At 56.1% G+C, this 20,031-nt stretch overlaps 1 protein-coding gene across 1 annotated transcript in view; it reads left to right on the top strand.

Moving 5' to 3' along the window:
- Positions 1-340: 340 nt before the first annotated feature.
- The window catches only part of HS3ST3A1 (heparan sulfate-glucosamine 3-sulfotransferase 3A1), a gene marked incomplete at its 3' end in the record, with an annotated part of 34,168 nt that continues 14,477 nt past the window's right edge, over positions 341-20,031 (top strand). The window contains exon 1 of the mRNA XM_082008227.1: positions 341-921. Coding sequence (XP_081864353.1) covers positions 350-921 — 572 coding nt within the window. The 5' untranslated portion in view covers positions 341-349. The remainder of the gene's footprint in view (positions 922-20,031) is intronic.

A 20,031-nucleotide genomic window follows, 5' to 3' on the forward strand; every position in this document is an offset into this window, starting at 1 on the left:
CCCGCCCGCCCCGCTCCGCCCCGCTCCGCCCCGCGCCCGGCGATGTCTCCGCCGAAGTTTGCCGCGGCGGGCGCTGCACGTGGGAGCCCCACGCCGAGCCCTCAGCACGAGTGGGCTCCCGGCACCGCTTCCCCGCCCGGCCCCGGAGCGGGGGCGGCGGCGGCCCGTCGTCCCCCCCGCCGCCTCCCCGCGGGGGATGCCCCCCTGAAGCGCCGCCGCGCCGTGGCCCCCGTGCTGGGGATGCGGCAGCGCGCAGCCCCTCGCCGCCGCGGAGCGCTGCGCGGAGGGGCCGCGCCGGCGGGCGGCCGCGGAGCATGGCCAGGGCGCCCGGCCGCCGCCTCGGGGTAGCATGGCCGTGAGCGCGGCGGCCGCCCCCGCCGCCGAGCCGCTGCCCCGCAGCATCTTCAAGAAGTTCCTGGTGATGCTCTGCTCCCTCCTCATGTCCCTCTACGTCTTCTACTGCCTGGCCGACCGCTGCCAGACCCTGCCCGGACCCATCATCGCTGCCGGCGCCGCCCCGGAGGAGGAGGAGGGCGGCGGCGGCGGGTACCTGGGGGGCTCGGCCGAGCTGCCCCCCTGGCAGGCGGCCGCGGCGCGGCGGAAGCGGCTGCTGCAGCGGCTCAAGCAGCGGCGGCGGCGGCAGGAGGCGGCGCCGGGCCAGGAGCTGCCGGCCGGGGGCGGCGGGAGCCGGGCCGGCGGCTCGGGCGGCGGCGGGGGCAGCGCGGCGGGCACGCCCGGCGCCCTGACGCTGCTGCTGGGCGAGGGCACCAAGCGGCTGCCGCAAGCCATCATCATCGGCGTGAAGAAGGGGGGGACGCGGGCGCTGCTGGAGTTCCTGCGGGTGCACCCCGACGTCCGCGCCGTCGGCGCCGAGCCCCACTTCTTCGACCGCAACTACGAGCGGGGACTCGCCTGGTACAGGTACGGGACGGGGCAGGCGGCGGCACCGGCGGGGACGGCCCCGCGGCCGTGGCCGAGCCGGCAGTGCCCCCCGCTGGCCGCGGCGCCCCTCCGCCGCCCACCCGCGTCTCCCCGACCCCCCGCAGCCCCATCGCTGCTCCCCGAAGCCCCGTCCCCGCTCCCCGGACCCACCCGCCAGCCCTTGTCTCACTCCCCAAGCCCTCGGCCCCGTCCCTGTTTCCCAGTTCCCCAGGCGCTCTCCCCCCATCCTCCCCCTCCTCCGCCCCCGTTCTCCCGTCCCTGCTCCCAAATCCCCCGGCCCTTCTCTTTCCCCATATCCTCGCCTCCCCCCCGCTCCCCGCCATTCCCTCCCCAGTTCCTGCCCATCTCTCTCCCCCCGCTGCCCAGCGCAACCCCCAGCCCTCCTGCCCGGCGCAGGGTCCCCCCGGGGATGCTGCCTGCAGCAGGGGGCCCTGCCTCCAGGGCGGGGGAGCAATGGGAAGAGTAGTGGGTGCCCCACCGCCCTGGGGACTGCACGGGGATGCCGAGGCCGAGCTAACACCCCCCTCCCCCCGAGGAGCACAGGCCTCCCAACATCTTGCTGCTCCCCGGCTTTTCTCGGGGGGGGCTTTGCAAAACCTGTGGTTCATCCTAACTCCCAGCCGAGCCGCCCCGCAGCCCCAGCTGCGTCCCCTCGCAAAGCCTCGTACCGCCACCTCCCGCAACTCCCAGCCCGGAGATGCAGCCGTTAAAAACAGCTTTCCTGTATTCGGTCTGGAAAAAAACCCAAACGTATTTCCCATGCAAATGTTTCAGGAGCCCATTAATGAGTAACCAAATAGGTCAGTTCCAGGAGCGCAACCCACACACTCACCTTGCTTCAGAAACGAGCAAAAAGCTAGATGGGGTTCTTCTTTCAATTAATTAGTATTTCATTAAACCAAATAAAAGGTATCCCCTTTAAAATGAGACAGTAAACGTTAAAGCTAAGGGGCAGGATTCTCATTAATGTTGTTTAGATGTTTTCCTTGTGTGTTTTAAATTAATAGAGGAGCGTCTTCTGGCAGATTCCTATGGAAAGGCTTGGTTAGGGTGGGGGCGAAACTGCTCTTTTGCAGACTTGTGTCTGTGTTTGTGGCTTTCTTGAATGAACGAGCAAAAAGGAGAGGATTTCGGATACTCCCGGAGCTTGTTTTACTTTCATGTTAAGCCCGGCTATTAGCAGAGGAGAGGATGATTTTGGCTCGGCTTGCGGTGACAGTATTGAAATGTGGCGTAGGATAGTACCGACGGTCCGAGTGTTTATGTAAAAGTCTTAACACATGGAAGTGATGGGCTTCCTTGTCTATCTGCCGGTGTCAGAAACACGCCGGGTTTTTGCAGGCAGCAGAGTGTGGGTTCTCCGAGAAGAAAGATTTCCTTTCGTGTGGGCTGAAGCTGTCTACAGAATTATATTTTTAGTGTGCGCTTATCCGATTTCCACATGCTGACCTTGTATCAGAAAGGAAACATTAAAAACGAATCTGAAAAACCTCAAGAACTTTAATCAAGTCTCAACTTTGAGAAATAAACACATGGCTTTGGGGTGGCGTCTACTGAAATTTATGGCGGATATGCAGAAAAGCTCATTTATCAAAGATGCTCTCGAAACCTTGAGGAGCAGATGGCAGTGGGATAGACCCGCTTCTGGAAATGGTGCCCGAGCAGGGAGTGCAGACCTAGACAGAGGAGGAGCCACAGGCATTTAGGGCATAGTACAGTCCTCGGTGAAGGGGATTTAATTTTCCAGAGGTTTGGTCTTGATCTTGCAGCTCTTACTCATTCAAGGAGCTGCCCTGCAGGCTGTTTGTATAATCATCATGTTTTAGCATTTGGTACATGAGCTCTCCCATTAATTGCTGCAGTTTGTTTGTTCTGGTATTTGATGTACTGAATTTCACCTTTTTTTTTTTATTATTATTTTTATTAGCCCTGTGGAGGCTGAGCTACAGTGAATTCTTTGTATGGCATTATTCCCTTGAGACCTAATCTTGCTGGCTTTGCTTGTATGAGTAATCTTTACTAACACACAGAGTCCCATCGTGATGGCAGAGCTGCGGTGTCAGCCCACTGGTAACCAGTTACCAGCCAGTTCTAAATACTCATTTAAAAAAAAAAACAAAACACCAACCTCTCTCTCTCTCCACGGGTTTGCTGTAATCTTTGATGAGGGTTCAGTGCCGGGGAAATGGCCAGATGTTTGCCAGGGGTCCTGATTTCTTATCTTTGGCATCGGAGGCTTAGGTTTCACGTGCATTTCTGTTTCCCAGCAGTCAGACTAAACAGCATCATTACAAGGTATAAACAGTTGGGTTTGCTTTCAGCGCCTGCAGGAAGCCGGCACGGGCAGCGAGCGCCCTGACCAAGGGAACAAAAACCTCTCGGCTGTTCGCGGCCACGCAGGCTTGCGAAGGGCGGAGAGCCAGCGCACGGCGGTGGGCTGCCGCAAGGATGCCACACCGCGACCGTCGCAGGGTGGCTGTGGGGTCTCGAGCGCGAGGGGGGACCCCGGTTCCTCCTGGAAACAAACGAGCAGCTCCCGTCAGAGCCGCTTGTTACACGCCGTGAGGCTGGATAAACAGGTGGATAAAGCAGGACGACGCTCCCGAAGCGGCCGGTTCGATGGTGGTGCCTGTGGGGCAGCAGCTCGCGAGGCTCGGGCTTGGCACGTGAAAGTCCTGTCCCCTCCTGGGGTGCCACACAGCGCACGAAAACGCTGTCTGCTAGATCAAGCGGGGTAACGGCTCGCCTCTCGTGGCCTGCGCCGGGTAAGAAGGCAGCTGTCCTACCGGGAGCCCGATTTTTTTATAAAAAAACAATTTGAGTGATTTAATTTGGTAAGTGTGACACCTCCGCGTGCGCTCATGTGTGAGTTGAATATCGAGGGAAGTTGTGTGCCGAAAGCAGCTTTCTCTGTTTCGGGTTTACAAGCCTTCGTACGGGGACAAAAGGAGGGAGGGGGCAGCCCACAATGCTCGCATTGACTTCCCGGCACAGAAATCTCCGTTCCAGCCCTGAACAAGGCTATTGAGCTAACAGAGTTCAATAGCAGGTGAGCATGGGTTGTAATAGAGTTCAACTGCCATCCCCCACCCCGAATACGGCCGTATACAGCCTGGGGAAACCTCCAAGAATAGGGGCTAAGCCAGTCAAGTTTAAAAAAAAAAAAAAAGTCTGGATTAAAAAAAAAAAAGCTGTTTTTGCGGGTGATATTGCGAGTCTGGCTGGTTCCCTCTGATCCTTTGTTAGTCTCGCGCTGATTGAGCTGCCTGTTGGAATGTCATTATACTGTCAGTCACCCTGGGAATATTTATTTCATATGTTTTAATCTCCCTGCCTCTGTAGCACCAATGCCAATTTCACTATAGCCAAGCCAAGCTCATGTCATTAGATTACACCCGATCCAGGGGAAGATGAAAGATGATTCAAAGTTACTTCGTCAGGTTGGGAGTTTAAGTATCGCTCCTCCTCGATGCTTCCAGAGCTGGGGTGTTCTGCCTCCTAATTAATATCCTCTTGGGATTTTTCGCCAAGGCTTTTTTTTTTTCTTTTTATTTCCTTTTAATCTAGGCAACGACTGATGTTTCTGAGTCAAAGGGAACAGAGAACATTGCAGTTGCTGAGGAGGTCTGGGACAGAGGAAAAGGAGGTTTGTTTAGGGGGGGACGTGCGTACTGTGCTGTATCCCACCTTGTTGTGTCGTTTCCCATCCTCCGTGCCTCAAATCATGGTGAAATCGGAGCCCGGGGGATGGAGGGGCTGGGCCGCTGCTGTAGCAGCGGATGGGCTGGAGGTCCGCGGCGCTTGGTGGCCACCACAGTTCAGCGGCAGTCGGGGCCGCTCTGTGAGCGCGGCGGCGGCGCGGGAGCACGGGCGACGGGAGCGTGTGGGTGACGCCAGCGGAGACTTTCGGGCGAACGCGTACAGTTCGTGGAAGTTGAAGCAGGACCAGATGCCATCAGGAGGAAAGACCTTGTTGCAGAACTCCCTGCGGGAGGGAGATGCTGCAGCGGTAGTTGCCTTAAGTGATCTCCTCCCCCGCCTTTCTTCACCTATCCTTGCAGCCTCCGCAAGAAACACCAGGTCTTGGCTGTGTTCAGGGTGCGCCCAGCCCCAGCACGCGGCTTTTGCCGTCGGACATTGAGTCTGAGCCGGTTTGGGTTTTCCGCTCCCTGCTGTGTGCACGCCTGCTTGTAGGGAGCTCTGGTTTAGCAGCGCCTGCTCCTCATCCTGGGAACATCTCATCTCCCAAACGCCTCTGAATTACTAATAGCATCAAGCGCAGCCTGCAGCAGTTTCTCTGGAAATTGCAGCCTTGGACAACCCCATGCTGAAGAGGATCAAGGTCCTTGTTTATTTATTAGCTGTGTAATCTTATACCTCCCGGTACAGAGCTCGTTGTGCCAGGTGCAGTACAAAAAGGGAATAAAAGGTGTTCTTGGCCCCAAAGCGCAGGTAATTCAGTGTAAACAACAGGTGGAGATAGGCTGAGACGGGCGCAAAGACGACGGAGAGCGTGTCGGTTGGGCGGCGTGGGTCTCCTGGCCAAGGAGTCGTTGGAGAGGGAGGATGAGGTGGGTTTATGGGTGGTTGAAGGGACCTCTCCTTGCTGGGGAAGAGCGAGGGGAGAAGGAGCTCGCTGGAAATGCTGATGAGGTCAGGGCTGGGGTCACCACCGAGTCTGTTATAAAAAGACAGTAACTGGTTCCGGTGCTCATGTGCTTTGCCGCTGCCGTTGTGTGTGACCTGGACTCGGTTATTCCAAAGCCTTTCAGTAAAGATTTGAAGTCGTTTGAAGATTGGCACCCTGCTGCTGGGGAGATGTCTTGGTGTGCCTCAGTTTGCCCATCTATGAAGCGGGAGGGAAGTCACTGCCCTGTGCTGCAGGGGTGGAACAGCAGGGTTGTGATTCTGTGGCACGTCTCTCCAAGCTCAGAGGGGAGCAGGTATATGGAGTCTGAGCTTGTTGGTCTATGCTGTGGGTTAAATAGCACCCACAGCAGGTGAACCCCACCAGAGCTGCTGGCGGAGGTCCTGTCGCCTTGGCACAGCCCCGTCTCGCTGTCCTGGCGAGGCGGAATGCCATCGAGTGTGCACACCTGATGGATGGCAGCGACCGGGGATGGCAGCGACCGGACACCCCTCGCCCCCTCAGCAAGATCTAAGTGCAAAGAGCTGGGGCTGGGCTCTCTCCCCTCTTACTCCTTAAATAAATCCCAAAAGGTTATTATTTTTGGTGGTGCTTTTAAGCGTTTTGCATCTATACATATCACTTCTGTTTTCTGGTCAGTGCAGAAGTTCATATCCAGGGTTCATGCCTGTTCCTGATGATGGGGGGAGCTCCTAAGCTGGCGTATAAGGAGAAGTCAACCCCGCTCCCATTAGAAAGCATCAAAATAACTACTTAGGGGTTTATTGGATTCTTCCCTTGGCGGATCCTGTGGTCTGCATGGGGATATACTTGGGAGGTTCAGAAGTCAGTAGACCCCGTCCTCCTCTTCAGTACTATGTCACGCCCCAGTCCCTGGGGCGCGGGAGCCTGGAGGGGTTCGGCACTGTCCTCATCCAACCCATGGCTCTGCCTGGGACGCTTGGAAACCGGGGCTCCCCTGGCCCTGCCTGCTGGTGCTGAGCAATCTTGAAAATATGGCCTCAACTGTCCAAGATTTTGTCAGTCGAATTCATAGAGCCAGGTCTCGTGAAAAGCAACGTGAAGTTCCAGCTGGCTGGGGCGAGAGCCCATTTATGGGAAAAATCGTGATACTCTTCAGAGAAGCAGCAGATTCACACCGCTTAAACCACTAGTCCTCCTTCAAGGTCAGATCTTGCAAATCCTCACCTATGCATGTAACCCGTCCTCCGACCATCGGCTCTGCTGCCTTTGGGGGGGCTCCTGGGAGTAATTAAGTCAAGTCTGGGGTCCGGGGCGGTGCTCTGGCTGCACCATCGCCACCAATATGTCTGTTCACCACAGCCAAGCTAGGATTTCACCCCGAGCTTTTGAAGTCTACAATAAGAGTAGTCAGGTCTGGGGAGGGGGAAGGGACCTGGTGCCTTTCCAAAGAGTTCAGACCAAACAACAAGTGGTCAGAAAACCTGAGAATAACCCTCGTGAGCCCCCTCCCTGACGTAGGCACTAAAACTCCTGAGCTGCTAATTATGCTTTTCCCCTGCAGAATATCAAGGTAACCCAAACTGCTGTCGCAGGGAAACAGCAGAGGCTGGCGAGGGGGAGCAGGGGCGGTTGTTGTGGCTGTAAATCTTTGCAAATTCTCATTACATGCAGGTATTATGGAAGGGAAGTGGATTAGGTTGCAGTTAATGTTGTGTTGCTGGGGTTGGATACTGGGGTCTTACCCCATTTCAAAGCCCCGTGTGGGTCAATGGGGCTGTTCATGCAAGGTCTGTAGGACTGAGGCCATCCCGGGGACCGTGACAGTGGCCGGTGTCTCTGCCTGTCTCTGCCTGCATAACCCACCTCCTGGGAAATTCAGTTTTTCTTGGTTTGGAGTTAAAATGTTAACCTCCAAACTGCGCCCTCCTGAGCCCTCGCGCGTCCCCGGGGGGTACGTGAGCAGGACGGTGCCCACAGTGAGAATATAAATAGAGTTGCTGAAAGAAGTGAATTATTCTTGGTGTTTCTTTCATCGAATTATGTGATTCTGCAGGAGGAAATCTTTCAGCAAAAGAAATCGCCGGTTCCCTTCGTGCATGGCAAGACCATCCTTCTTGCTTCCTGGAAGCGAGGAGATTCATAACGTGCTCTTTCTGTTGCAACACCATCTGTTGCGGAGATACAAAGATCTCTGCTCAAACTCCCCCAGGTTCTTGGCTGCTGCTGGGTGCGTCTCTGGTGGGAGACAGAGGAGAAACTTCCCGTCACTGCCCCGAGGGAGCTTTGGAAACCTCGTGGGGTTGTTCTCCCCACCGTCGAGCAGCTGTGCCCAATCCAACCGGGGCAACTCCAGGCATCCGGACACCTTCCTTGCACAAAGCCGTGCAGATCGCGGATGCCAACACAGCAGCTTCGGCGGGATCCTGCCCAGCTCCTGGCTGTGAATAGGAGAGGGAGCAGCCTCCCCTGCCCGTCCCACCGCTCGGCTCCAGTTCCCGAGCGCAGCCAGTGGCTGGCAACTGGGACGTGAACAGCTGGATCAGGTCTGACCACAGCCGCCCTTCCCACACCTTCCCCTGGTGGGAGACGTTCAGGTTCAAGCTCAACGTCGTGATGGGAAGCTGGCTACTTATTTATTTATTTCTCTCTCTTGCGCGCGGAATCTTCTTTTGCTGAAAATTTCAAAAAGCCAGGCTGATTTGTTCTGACATTGCCCGTTGGAAAAGGGCTCCCTCCCACAGCCCGTGCTCTCTGGGGAAGCCTTTTATGGGAAAATATCAAATCCAATTGTTTTGACTTCCGTGTTTATCTGATGGGGTGTGCGTATGCTCACGCGTGCATCCCCGGGCTCTCAAGTGTTTCGTTTTGTCATTAACATTTCATTTCTGCTTTCATGATACTGGATAGTAACATTGAGTATGGTATACCAGCGTCTTTCGACATTATTTAAACACTTTTGCACTGTCTGTACTGGACTGTTTGGAAGCCCTTTTTGGAGAGAAATTCCCAAGGGAATGTTCCAGCTCAGAGTAAAACAAGTGAGGAAACATCTGGATTTCCCACCTGGGGAAGCTCTGTGTCCTGACCCCTCTGGCACAGTGTTAGCGAGTGAAAGGCAGGAGACGCGATGGCACGGCGCAGGTGGTCTGCAGGCAGCCCAAGGAGGTGGCCTGGCTCAGCTGATACCCCCAAAAACACGCTCTAGGATCAGCGACCCCATGGTGCTGACGTGCTCCGAGCCCCCGTAACATGCCAGCTGGAGATGCCGCTTTCCCCATCTTGTGTCTGGACTTTGCTGGCTCTGGAGTCCTTCCCCTGGCTGGAAGTTTGCTCCTTAACTCCCTTTGGTCTCAAACGTTGCTGGACTCCCGGTTGTGCCTGGCCAAGTTTTGCTTTAAGCCTCATTCAAAAGGTGTTTGGGAGGACCCCAGGTCACCTGGTGCAGCAAGGTACGGCTTTCCCCTGCTCCTGCTGGACCTCTGCCCATCGGGGGGTCCCCAGCCTGGACGAGGGGAGCAGTGGGTTACCCTGGGTGCAATTAGTATTGTGCTGTTAGCGCGCTGTGATTTGCATAGGTAAAACTGGGGGCGGCAGGAGGAGGCTGTAGGATGTGCCAAAGCCAGAAGCGGGGGAGATCTCCCTCCTCTGAGACGCCAACACTGGGCCGGTGGCCGCAGCCGTGGTGCTTCTCCCTTTCCAAAACCATGCTGTTAGGAGGTGTCGGCAGAGCCACGGCACGGCCGTCCCCCCGGGTTAGTGCAGTGCCACGGCCATCAGCAGCGTTGGTGGAATGGAGGACGCTCCGCTCTACCGGTGGGGCAACAGGCAGAACAGCACCCAGAGCTTCTGGCAGAGCAAGGCTTAGCACGTGGGACCTCTTGGCATCTAGCTCCGCACTGCTGTTGACCGTCTCTAACTGTGGTAGGAAGGGAGGCTGTCTGGTACAAGCGTCGGCGATGGGTGTTCAGCGTGTGCTGAGCTTCCCTCGGCATCAGCCACGTCCCTGCCTGGTGCTGCTCTGCTCCTCAACCTGCTCCTCGTGCTGAAGGTCACAGAAAGTTCCCCTGACTCTTCTTACAAGGGTTGAGGGTGCTAATCCCCGCATCCGGGCTAACTTCCAGCTCAGGTAATTCTAGTCTCTGCCCCTAAAAATTAACTCTGCAGTTGCAACTGGCTCTGGTCGTCTTTGTTCCCTGCCCACGGACCTGGTGGCACCGTGCTGCTGGCAGAGACCCACCACGGGGCTGAGGGCGGTTGGCGTTTGATGGCTGGGGCGCGGTCTTTCTTCTCGTCCGCAAGATGATTTGGCTTTTTCTCTGCGCAAAAGCTGCGTGTCACGGCAAAGGCTAAAGCTAATGTTGTGCAATATTCCTGCCCTCTTGCACTGCTGAACTGTGCTGTATGAATATCAGTGCTTGCCTATAAATGTTTGCCTGGTGTTTGTCAGTCTTGTACTGTGTGACGATGGTTGTTAGCTCCTTCGTCACCTTTAAAGAAGGGAAAAAAGGCAAAAGCCAAACCTCACTGCATGCAGCGAGCAGAGCACAGGTCGTGACGTGCACAGCCTCCTGTGCTGGGCTTGGTGAGACCCGGTTTGTGCGTGTGGGTCCCACCAATGTCTGGCTGCCCCGTGTGCCCTGTTCCAACCAGCTTCCCCAGCAGAGCAGGGCCACATGGAGGAAGAAGAGCAGGAAGAAGATGCTGAGCACAGGCACATGCCTCAGTGCTTGCTCTTCGCCAGCCCGGCTGCATTAGGGGCAGCAGGCGCAGTGACCAGCTCTCCCCACAGCCTTGGCTCACGGCGGCTTTACTGGGTTCCTTCCTCTGACCAGTCTCCCCACAGCCTGGGGCCAGAAGCTGCCGAGAGGGGGATTTCACGGGGTGGCTGAGAAGGCAGCGGCCACCCTTTGCATGTCTCCATCTGTACTATCAGCAGCAGGTTGGAAAGAAGCAGAAACGGGGACTTTTTCAAAGTGTGTGAGATTAAATTGGGAAACTGGCTCCCACGGAAGGTTTTTTGCTAAAAGGCTGTAAAAGGGCTTCAGAAGTGCTTAGCAAAGATGCATCAGGAGCTGTTAAGCATGAGGGACCAGCAGCAAAGTCCAGCTGAGGGAGTCCCCGAGCCTCGGCTGGGAGGGACCCCGGGGTTTGCTCCTGCTGCTGTCCCAGGAATTAGCTCGTGGGTCGGGGGGACCCCGGGGTGAGCCAGGGAGGCTCACCTTCCCATAACTGTTATTGGGGAAAAATAGGACTGATGTTATTTGGTTAGAAATAACCCTTTCTGAGGGGGGATTAATTTTTCTGGTTGGCATTGGCTGGTGGTTGGCAGCAGGGAAGAGTGTTGTGCTTTGCTCCCACAGTCTGGGTCGTTTCAGTATAAATGACCACGGAACGCCTGCACCCGGCCAGCTCTTGTGCCGAAGAGCCTGGACATGTGTAACTGTGTTAGTTCATACCAGATGCAAAGACAAAAAAGAAAGATATCATTTATCCCCGACAGGCTAGTGAGAGCTGGGTAAGCATGGCTGAACTTTCTTGAAGATTCCTTTCGGATTGATGCACTTCTAAGGCACCCGGGGCTGCTCCCCCCCGTGCAGCGGCCGCAGGCGGGGGCTGGCAGCGACCCGGCCCCGTGGGCTGAGCTGCTGGAGCCCCGGCGGGACTGATGTGTGCTTTGCAAACATCTGGAGTGGTTTAAGGTCCAACTGCTGCCCCGGCTTTTAATTTCTGCCTATCAGCCGGAGGATTTTGCTGCCCAGATGGAGGGTGTGAGCCACATTCTTCTGCCCCATGCAAGCTTTCCTGGGCTCAAGGGGCTGTGGAGGTTTTTGAGCGAGCACACAAAAACCAGCCCGTCCGTGGGCTTGGATGGCTGGAAGGTGGTATGTCTCCCAGGAGAGGCGTGGCAGGGACGGCTGCATCGCCCGGTCCTGCTTCCTGCGGCAGCAAAGGGAGAAACCTCATCCTGGGGAGGGGGCACGGGGCAGGCAGGAGGGCAGGGGGGAGTGCGGAGCTGCGTGCTGGGGCTGCTGGAAGGAGGACTTCTGCTGACGCTTGTCCCTCCAAGGAGACTGGCAATGCCGCCTTGCCAGGAGTAATCTCTCCATTTCGTAGCAAAGCCCGGACACTAAATGCCTCGCACCAAACAGCAAAGAATTTCTTGTCCGGCTGCTGCTGCTCCTCATTTGAGCTAGGATGGCCGGTTCCCACCTGGCTCTTTCCGAGCGTAGCAGGGTCTGGCTCGGGCGGGACCCTCCTTAGGGCAGGAGGTGGGATTTTGTTGTGCACCTGCGGTGGCAGGAGAGCTGAGCTGCCGAGGACTGCATGGGCATTGCCATGGCACAGGCAGCACGTGCTGCCTGTCTCCTGTGTTGTGTCCAAGGCAGCGAGGAGGCTTTGGGACGCTCACCCAGCCTGGCTGGGTGGTGGTGAGCAAGGGCCTGTTCTGTTCCATGCCTCAGTTTTCCCATCTGTGAAATGGGGTTATGCTAATGAGCTCATTCATAAAATTTTGCTAAAGGTGCACCTAGTGGGGCTGGGACTTGGCTTTCCTGCAGTCACTGAGCACCAGGATCCGTCCCTCCAGCATCACCCTCTCTGGGTTGCGTTTGCTCTGGCCACAGGCAGATGCAGAGGACGCGCGGAGGGCCGGACGCAACGTCACATCGGGTTTAAACGTTGTTTCCGCGTGCATGGGGCATGATCCCCACTCCGCCCAGCACGGGAGCCAGGCTCAGGGCAGAGACGCTCGGCTCCCGGAGCCGCCTTCCCAACGAGTCACGATGCCGCTCTGCCTGCTTGCTCCTGGCTCTGCCGCCCTCCCTTCCAGCTGCAGTAAATCTGCTGGAAGAGCCACAGAAAGAAAGAATTTAGTAGGACATGCAAGCGGTTAGCCCGGGAGCCTGCGAAGGGGCCGAGAAGGGGGAAGGACTTCGCGGCCTGACCCAGATGCAGCGCACAGCGTTTAATTGAGTTTGACCAGCTCCAGTGCCACGGGTTGGGGTCAGCCCCGGGTGGCGAAGCCGCCAAGGCGCCGGAGCTGCTTCGTTTGGCACATGGACAGGTTGAGCTCTGCCCTGCCTGCGCGGGGGGTCACGGCTCTCCGTCACATCGCGGGGACCCGCTGCCTCCTGCGATGCAGCGGGGTCGGGGCGGGCAGCAGCCAAGAGGCTGCGGCTCCCGCTGGCCAGCCAAGCCGTGAGCTGTGGGGTTTCAAGGGGTCTGCACCTCGGAGTTTTATAGGCTTCGTCTGCTCGTTACTTCCTAATTGCAGTTGAGTTGTTTGGCCAAGTGACAGCAAACTGCCAGGTCACAGCTGATGCCTGGATGTGTCCCCGTTTCTGATGCACCCATCCCTGCAGCCCGGCTATTCAAGGGGCTTTGCGACAGTAAAATCCAGCATTCATTGCCCTCCCTTCCAGCCTGCCCCAAAACGGAGGTGGGAGGAAGAAATCGGTGCTTCCCCATCACCGCCTGCCTCTGCCGTGCAGAGGGGCAGCAGCTCACCTCCCCGGGCACCGGAGCCGGGCACCGGCGTCGCAGGCGGTTTCCTGCAGCAGCGAAGAGCAGAAGCCACGAGCTTGATTTATCCGTCGGGACCCACCAGCCTTCCCAGCAAAACTTCTGGTTTCCTAGCGTACCTCTGGATTATTTGGTACGTGAGAAATACGCTATTGCAGCACTGGATTTTTAAGTTATTATTTATTTTTGGACAGTATAAGCATCTCCCCAGCACGTGCTTCTTTTCCGTTCTGGCCCCAGAGCAATGCCCCCATACCCGCTCTCACTCGGAAGCTGCCTGGGCTTGGTCACATTATAGCCCTGGGAAGGTAGATGGGAAAGGCATCAGGGGTGGTGGCTGCAGAGGCAAGGAAGGAATTTGGGTGTGTTTCCTCTGGAGTAAATCTGGCTTAAAATTATGAGCGTCTCTGGATTCTGTTAAAACCCTGAAAGCAGCGCTTGGTTTTGTTGGCCAAGTCGAGCAGCACTGTAAAAGCTGGTGTAAGGCTGCACCTAGATGAAGGACCCCAAACCTGGGTGACCTGCAGAGCCATGCTCAGCCTTGGCCGCTCCCCAGGGCTTTGCTGGCCATCACCTCCCTGCGTCATCCAAGGGTGGGGGAGTCTGGACCCAGACTGGAGCCCACTGGGTATTTTGGTGTGGATGAAGACACAGGTCCTTCTCCTCCCCTCTGTCCCTGGGAGTTTCTGCTCAACAGCCCGTGGTCAGCCCGGGGTGGGTGCCCTGGTGCATCTGGCCTCTGCCCATGGTCACCTTTGTGGTCACCTTGGTCGCTGGGAGCCAGCTCTTCCCGGAGCCTCCCCTTTTCCTTACCCATCCCCAGTGTTAAAGCCAGATTTATCAGACCAGTGAGTTTTGCAGCAGCAGCTGAGCCTGCTCTCACCGGAGTCTGTCGGTCTGTCTGTCTGTCTGTCTGAGCGGGCTGTGCTCTTGCCTGCCTGCAGCTGCTGGGGTTGCCCAGCGTCCCTGGATCTGCAGGAGGCTCTGCCCAATGTGGGGAATACATGTAGGAGCTGCCTGAGCCTGTTGGCTTCCCAAAGCGAGGAGATCCCAAGGAAGCTCTGTCCTGGCTGGTTTCCTAAGCCAAGGCATTAAATGCCCGGCGTACCCTAGGGAAGGGCTTGGAAGGAAAGTGCGCTGTGCTTGGGAGTGGAGCCCTGAGATGGTCCCGCTCCTGCCCCGACCAACCTTTGCCAGCCCACTCCAAGCCCTCAGGTCCCCAGAGCTGTGAGAAGGATTCCCACGGGATCCAGGGGATGAGGGGAAGGGAGAGACCCGGGCAGACGGGCGGTGGGCAGAGCCGCAGCCGAGAGGCACGTCCCTTGCTGGGAGCTGCGGGCCATGGGGCTCGCGGGGGGAGAGGGCCGAGAGGGAGCTTTAAGGAGTGATTAACGGCCTCAGCCGCAGCAGGGCCACGGGTCAAAGCGGCCCAATTATTTCCTGGGGATATTCCTGCTGGAGGGGGCGATAAGCCACCGTGGCAGCTACGGGTCGGCCTGACCCCCGGCTTTGGAGCGAAGCGAAGTTGGGGACGATGGGGAGACCCCTTGAGCCCCACTCGCGCCCTCCACGGCAGGACTCTCGGGCTCGGGCCCCGGAGTGGCCCCGGCACTGCTGACAGGAGCAGCCCCCCCTCTCGGCATGGACTTCCAGGAATGCCGTCGTTAACCTCTCCGCTAGGCAAATCGTAGCCATCGTAGGTTTAGGGGAGAAATTGGATTTGCCTTGTAATGTAATCGATGTTAAATAACAGTAACTCTAACTCCGAGGCTCTAAAGTGCTGTTGGGCTCTGGGGAGCATCGGAGTTATTTAATCTAATGAAATCACCATCACTGTCTAACGAGGGTGCACCACGGGGATGTCTTTCCTGGGAAGGAAGGCAACGGTTAAATAATTGGCATTATTTTAAATAATCCCCTGGCCAAACACCCAGCCGGGGAAAACGGGCAGAGTGCAGTAAGTCGAAGGTTTCACCTGGGAGGGACCCGGGGCTCTGCCTGCATCTCTTTGGCATCGTTCTAACAGTAACTCCCATGGCTGAAGACACGGTGGTGGTGAGCACAGGCCCTCTTGGGCGGGCTGGGCCGCACCGGTGCCTCTTTCCCCTTTTTCTGGCCCAAGCAGGAGTTAACGTTTTTTAACCCATCTCAGTCCTTCATCCTGCATCACGACTTGCTGTGCTACCCGCAGCAGGTTGCTCTCCGCATTGGCTCTCCCTGCGGTGGTCCGGGCTGTGTTGTCTGCTGCTTTTTAAGATGTCTTCCCCCAGACCTGCAGTACTTTTTTCGTTTTCATCAAGCAGTTTTTCCTTATCTCCTTTTTAGAGGGAGATAGGACCTGTTCCAGTTCGCATTTCCCGTGCTGGCTTCGCAGAAATTTCTGAGCCACCAGTCGATTCAGTCATTACGGAGCAAGCCGAGCTGTATTGAGCTGGTTGCTTTGCTACACACTGAACCTGCTGTATCCAAATATATTGGAGTTATATCAGCAGCAGGCAGGGACTCTGCTGCTGTCAAATGCCAGCACGGCTGTACCCTGTGTAACCGGGGGAGTGTTCCTTCCCTGTAGCGCGTGCTCTAATTTCCCATTATTATTTCTTTAATAAGACTGATACTTACTGTACATCGCTCATTTGCTGCTAAAATTGGAGCCATTAGAGCAATAAGTGGCAATTACCTTTCCGAGCGGTGTGGCGTGTGAACCCAGCGCGGTGCGTCCCCGGAGTGGGGGGGCTGAAACCTGCCTTACGGGAGCGAACGCCCGCGAGCGGCGGCGTTAACGCCGGAGCAGCTTTGTCGGGACAGCTGGGTGCCTGCCGGGGGGGCCCAGCATCCTCTGGAGGGAGGACTGCACCCGTGGGTGCTGGGAGAAGGACAGATCTGGCTTGATGGCTGCGGATGATGGGGATGAGGAGGGTTGTGGCTCTGCACGTGCTGCTTGAGTTATCTCGGGACACGGTAGCCATCCCATCCAGCGGCCAGGCTCCTCTGAACAGCCTGTCCTCAGGGATTGGCTTCTTCCCTGGAAAACAGTCTCTGTGCTGGGGGAAAAAAAAAAAGCAAACAACAACAAAAAAGGACGAGGTCTGGTAATTTAATCATATTAAGTGCTCCTAAAATCACGTCTGCGCTGCACAACAGCGTGCCAGAGGTCTCTGGAGGAGCAGATGCCGCAGGACCGGTGAGGACGTGGTGCAGAGATGGGGCGAAGGAGGGATTTCTGGAGGAGGGAGGGTGAGAAGTGCCAGCAGGCAGGTCCCAGCGCCCCGCACACCGTCCTGTCCGCCACAGCCTGGCCAGCCCTGCAGGACGCCGGCCCTGGCCCCACAGCGGCAGCACTCTGTCCTCAGCGCTGGCGTGGATGCGCCCCACTGCCACAGCGCGGGTCCCGGCGTGGGAGCGCAGGCGACGCCCCGCGTGCTAACGAGGAGCTGCCGTGGCGAGGACGGTCCCCACGGGCGGCTCCGCAGCGACAGCCGGGACGTCTGTGTTCATTATGCGCGTCCCTTTCATGCCGCCTTCATTATTCGCGTGCTATCTAGTGTCATTAAGATATCAAGTTCATTTAGGTACATCCACATTGGCAGTTTAATTATGTCTGGGTACTACGCTGTATTTTATTCATGGACTATCTGGGGGCGGTTGTCAAACACAAGCCCAGGAGATAAAGGTTCGGTGGCTGCAGAATGCTAATGTCCTGCTGGTTCCCTTTTGACAAATACACATGCCAGTTATTACCAAACTGATTATTTCATTCATTAACACCACATACATCAGCTCCCTTCACCCAGTATTATTGTATACATTCATCTTTTCATAAACAATTACCTGACAAGGTTGGGAAAGGCAAGTACTGGGGAATTAATGCTCTGGTGGGAAGTTCCTGGCTGGGTTAGTAACAAGGTGCTGGGGGCGTGTGCGGAGTGCCCCGTCAGCGTGATTGCTTCATTAATCAAATTAGGGACAATACCACGTCACATGCGCGCCATGTTTCCCAACAATACCGAAGCCGTTCGCGTTGTGCCCGGGGGCTCGGCGGATGGGGCTCCCTGTCCGGTGTGCGGCGACGGGGGAGATGAAACGAAAGCCAGGGGATGCGGCGGGAAGGCTTGGAAGGCATCCACCGCGGCCAGACCGTGGTGTGCATTTCTCATCTGCCCTTTTGCTATCATCATCATCATCATCATCATCATCATCATCATCATCATCGTGAGGAACGTTTGCATGAGAACAGGTTCTTTGTTTATTGTTTGTGCCTTTTTTCTGGCTTCCTCATACTGCTTTCCCGGAGCCGCAGCCCTCCACGATAGCATTAGCAGTGGTGGTGGGAATGATTAAGACGCCATGAACATGGAACCGTCTGGGGAACAAAACCCCCCGAGTCTTCTTTTTACATTGTTTAACTGTAAAAGGCTGGCGAAGGAGGAGAAAAAGCACAGGGAGACATGAACAGTGAAAAATAACCAAACTCATGAAATCAGTGATTCCTGCAGCTCTCTTAGAGACCGTGGTGAGACCCGACGGACAGGACCAGCGACGCTGCTCGCCCAGCTGGAGGTCGCTCTCGCAGTCCAGACCTGCCACGAGCAGCATCCTCCAGCACAACTTAACCCGTGTGGAGGGAATCAGCCCTGGAGCCGCTCTCAGCGATTTCCCTTGAACGTGCAAGCCCGCAAAGTTTCAGTGTGATGTCGGCCCCATATTTATTTCTTTAACTACGTTGTACCCTCAGCCCTTTCCACCAGCAAGCTCGCTCCCTCCGATACGGGGATGGAGCAGCTGCAGGAGCCCACCAACACAGCCAGAATCAATTCAGCTTTTAGCTTAAGCAGACATGCTCGGAAAGTAATGCTTCAGGGGTCACACTTCTGCACTACTCCAACGCAGGATTTGCAAACTTAATAAAGGATCCGAGTGAGATTTAAGTGCCTAACTCCCTTAGGCCCCTTTGAAAAAAGCCCCGCTGGAATAACTAAGAAGCTTTCACTGTGCTTTTGCAAAAGCATTAATCCTCCTTGCTATCTCTGCGAGTCTCTTTGATCACACTTCAAAATCTTCATCTCCAGGGGTCCTGTCTGGGCTTTCCAGAGTGGCTTAAGAGCCGACGTCTCGCTGCTTCTCGGGGAGACCTGGGCTCCCAAGACACAGCATCACTTTTCAAAGCCCCCGCCGCGGCTCTCTACTGGGATGGAAAGATGGAGGGTCCTGGTGGTGCTGCTGCCCTGCAAGGTGAGACCCAACCACTGTCCCGGTGCAGCGATGGCCCATGGTGTCACCACGGATTTGCAATCCCTGCTGCTGTTGAGTGTCAGCCTGGGCTTGGCCTGTTTTTCCTGCGTTTTCCTACATTTTCCTGGGTGATGGCGATGAAGGAGGGAGCACGCTCAGGCTGGGCTTTCTCCTCTTCATGGACACTGAGAAAACGAAGGGGGAAGGAGGGTTGGTCTTGCTGAGCAGCCTCTGCGTGGAAGAGCTCGCAGCAGGACAGCCCTGGAAAGCGAGAGGCTGGGGAGCTGATCTGAAACCCCCAGCCCCCCAGCCCTTGCCAGTTTGGTGCTGAGTGAGGAAGATGAGGGTTTATTGGTCTGGCTCCACATGGCTCAAGTTGACTCATGAAACTGAGGTCACTAATTGGTTTTCTTTTCGTCCATTCAGAGCGCTTTTTTTTTTTTTTTTTAATATTAATGAGCTGGATTGACTCTTAGAAACCCTGGTGTCACGCTAATGCGCAAGCAACAGCCTCCGCTTTCGCCGGCCTCCCCTGTGCAGCCACGTGAAGGTGAGCGTGGTACAAACGTACGGGCCAGCCGGACCTTGGCTGGACACCAGGTCTTCTTCCTCTGCTTGCTGTACGATTTACTCGTGAAGTTTAGATCTGCTCTCAACTAAAACTTCCCGAAATATGTCAGATGACTCTGTTTGATATCGGGTTAGACAGTGACGCGTTCCCCGGGAGGAGGTGGAAGAGCTGAGCCCAGAAAAGAGCTTTTAATGCGCGACCTTGTGAGCTGTGGCTCAAATCCCTTAACAGGCTGCGGGGCTGGAGGCGGCCAGGGTGAGATTGCTCGCTCCGGTTTCTTCGGCACTAGCCCTTGCCTTGCCCCAGAACTTGCAAATTAGGCGAGGAGGAATCTTTTTAAGCTTTCTGTTTTCTGGAGACTTTTGCCCTCTTTGCACTTGGCTGCTTTGCTCCGGGAATGAAAGTAGGGAGCCCTTTCCTAGCCATTAAAGTTTCATTTAGCAGAAGGACAAAGAATTGGCACGGGAAGGATGAGGAATGACTGCAAGGGTAAACTTGTGTGACTCCATATATTTTAGATCATAGCCTGAGGTCAGGCTTTCTTTTTTATAATACAAATAGAGGATTTTTTGGCCTTGCAGCAGGGAGAAATGTGTAGTGATATATAAAGAAGTCACTTCTCAACATAATTTAAGAAACAACCTCCCTTCTCAAAAGGGGGGGCGGTCCTTTGAGGTGTCTGGCTCTTTTATAAAGCTATTGAATTGTTTAAGACTCCACAGCAATATCTTAGAGGACGGATCCTTTTATCTCTGCAGAGAAGGGACAAAGCCCTTTTCCCCGCTCCCAACAAACCCGCAGGGATGCGGGGGTGTCCAAAACTCCCCACGAGCGGTCGCGTGGCCCGGATGGGTCTCAGCCCGCTGGGTCCGCTGCCCATTTCGGATATTATCTCCCTACCTCGGGCTTCAGCTCTTTAGTTCAGCAACTTCAGTTGCCGCACTCACTAGGTGTTGATTTTTGGTCTCTGAGATCTGGCGGGATTTCTCCTTCTCCGGAGGGAAGGAGGATGGAGGAACACCCTTTTTTCCCCCGAATCACCTCCATTCAGTGGTTTTCTGTGTATTTGCAATTTCCAGAGAGCGTTTCGTTCGCCTCCATGAAGCTGCCCTTCAGCTTCTCACCCACCGCCCGTCTCTCCCGCTCCGGTTCCTGC

Source organism: Phaethon aethereus (assembly GCF_964289735.1).
Source record: "Phaethon aethereus genome assembly, chromosome: 18".
Classification (NCBI taxonomy): Eukaryota; Metazoa; Chordata; class Aves; order Phaethontiformes; family Phaethontidae; genus Phaethon; species Phaethon aethereus.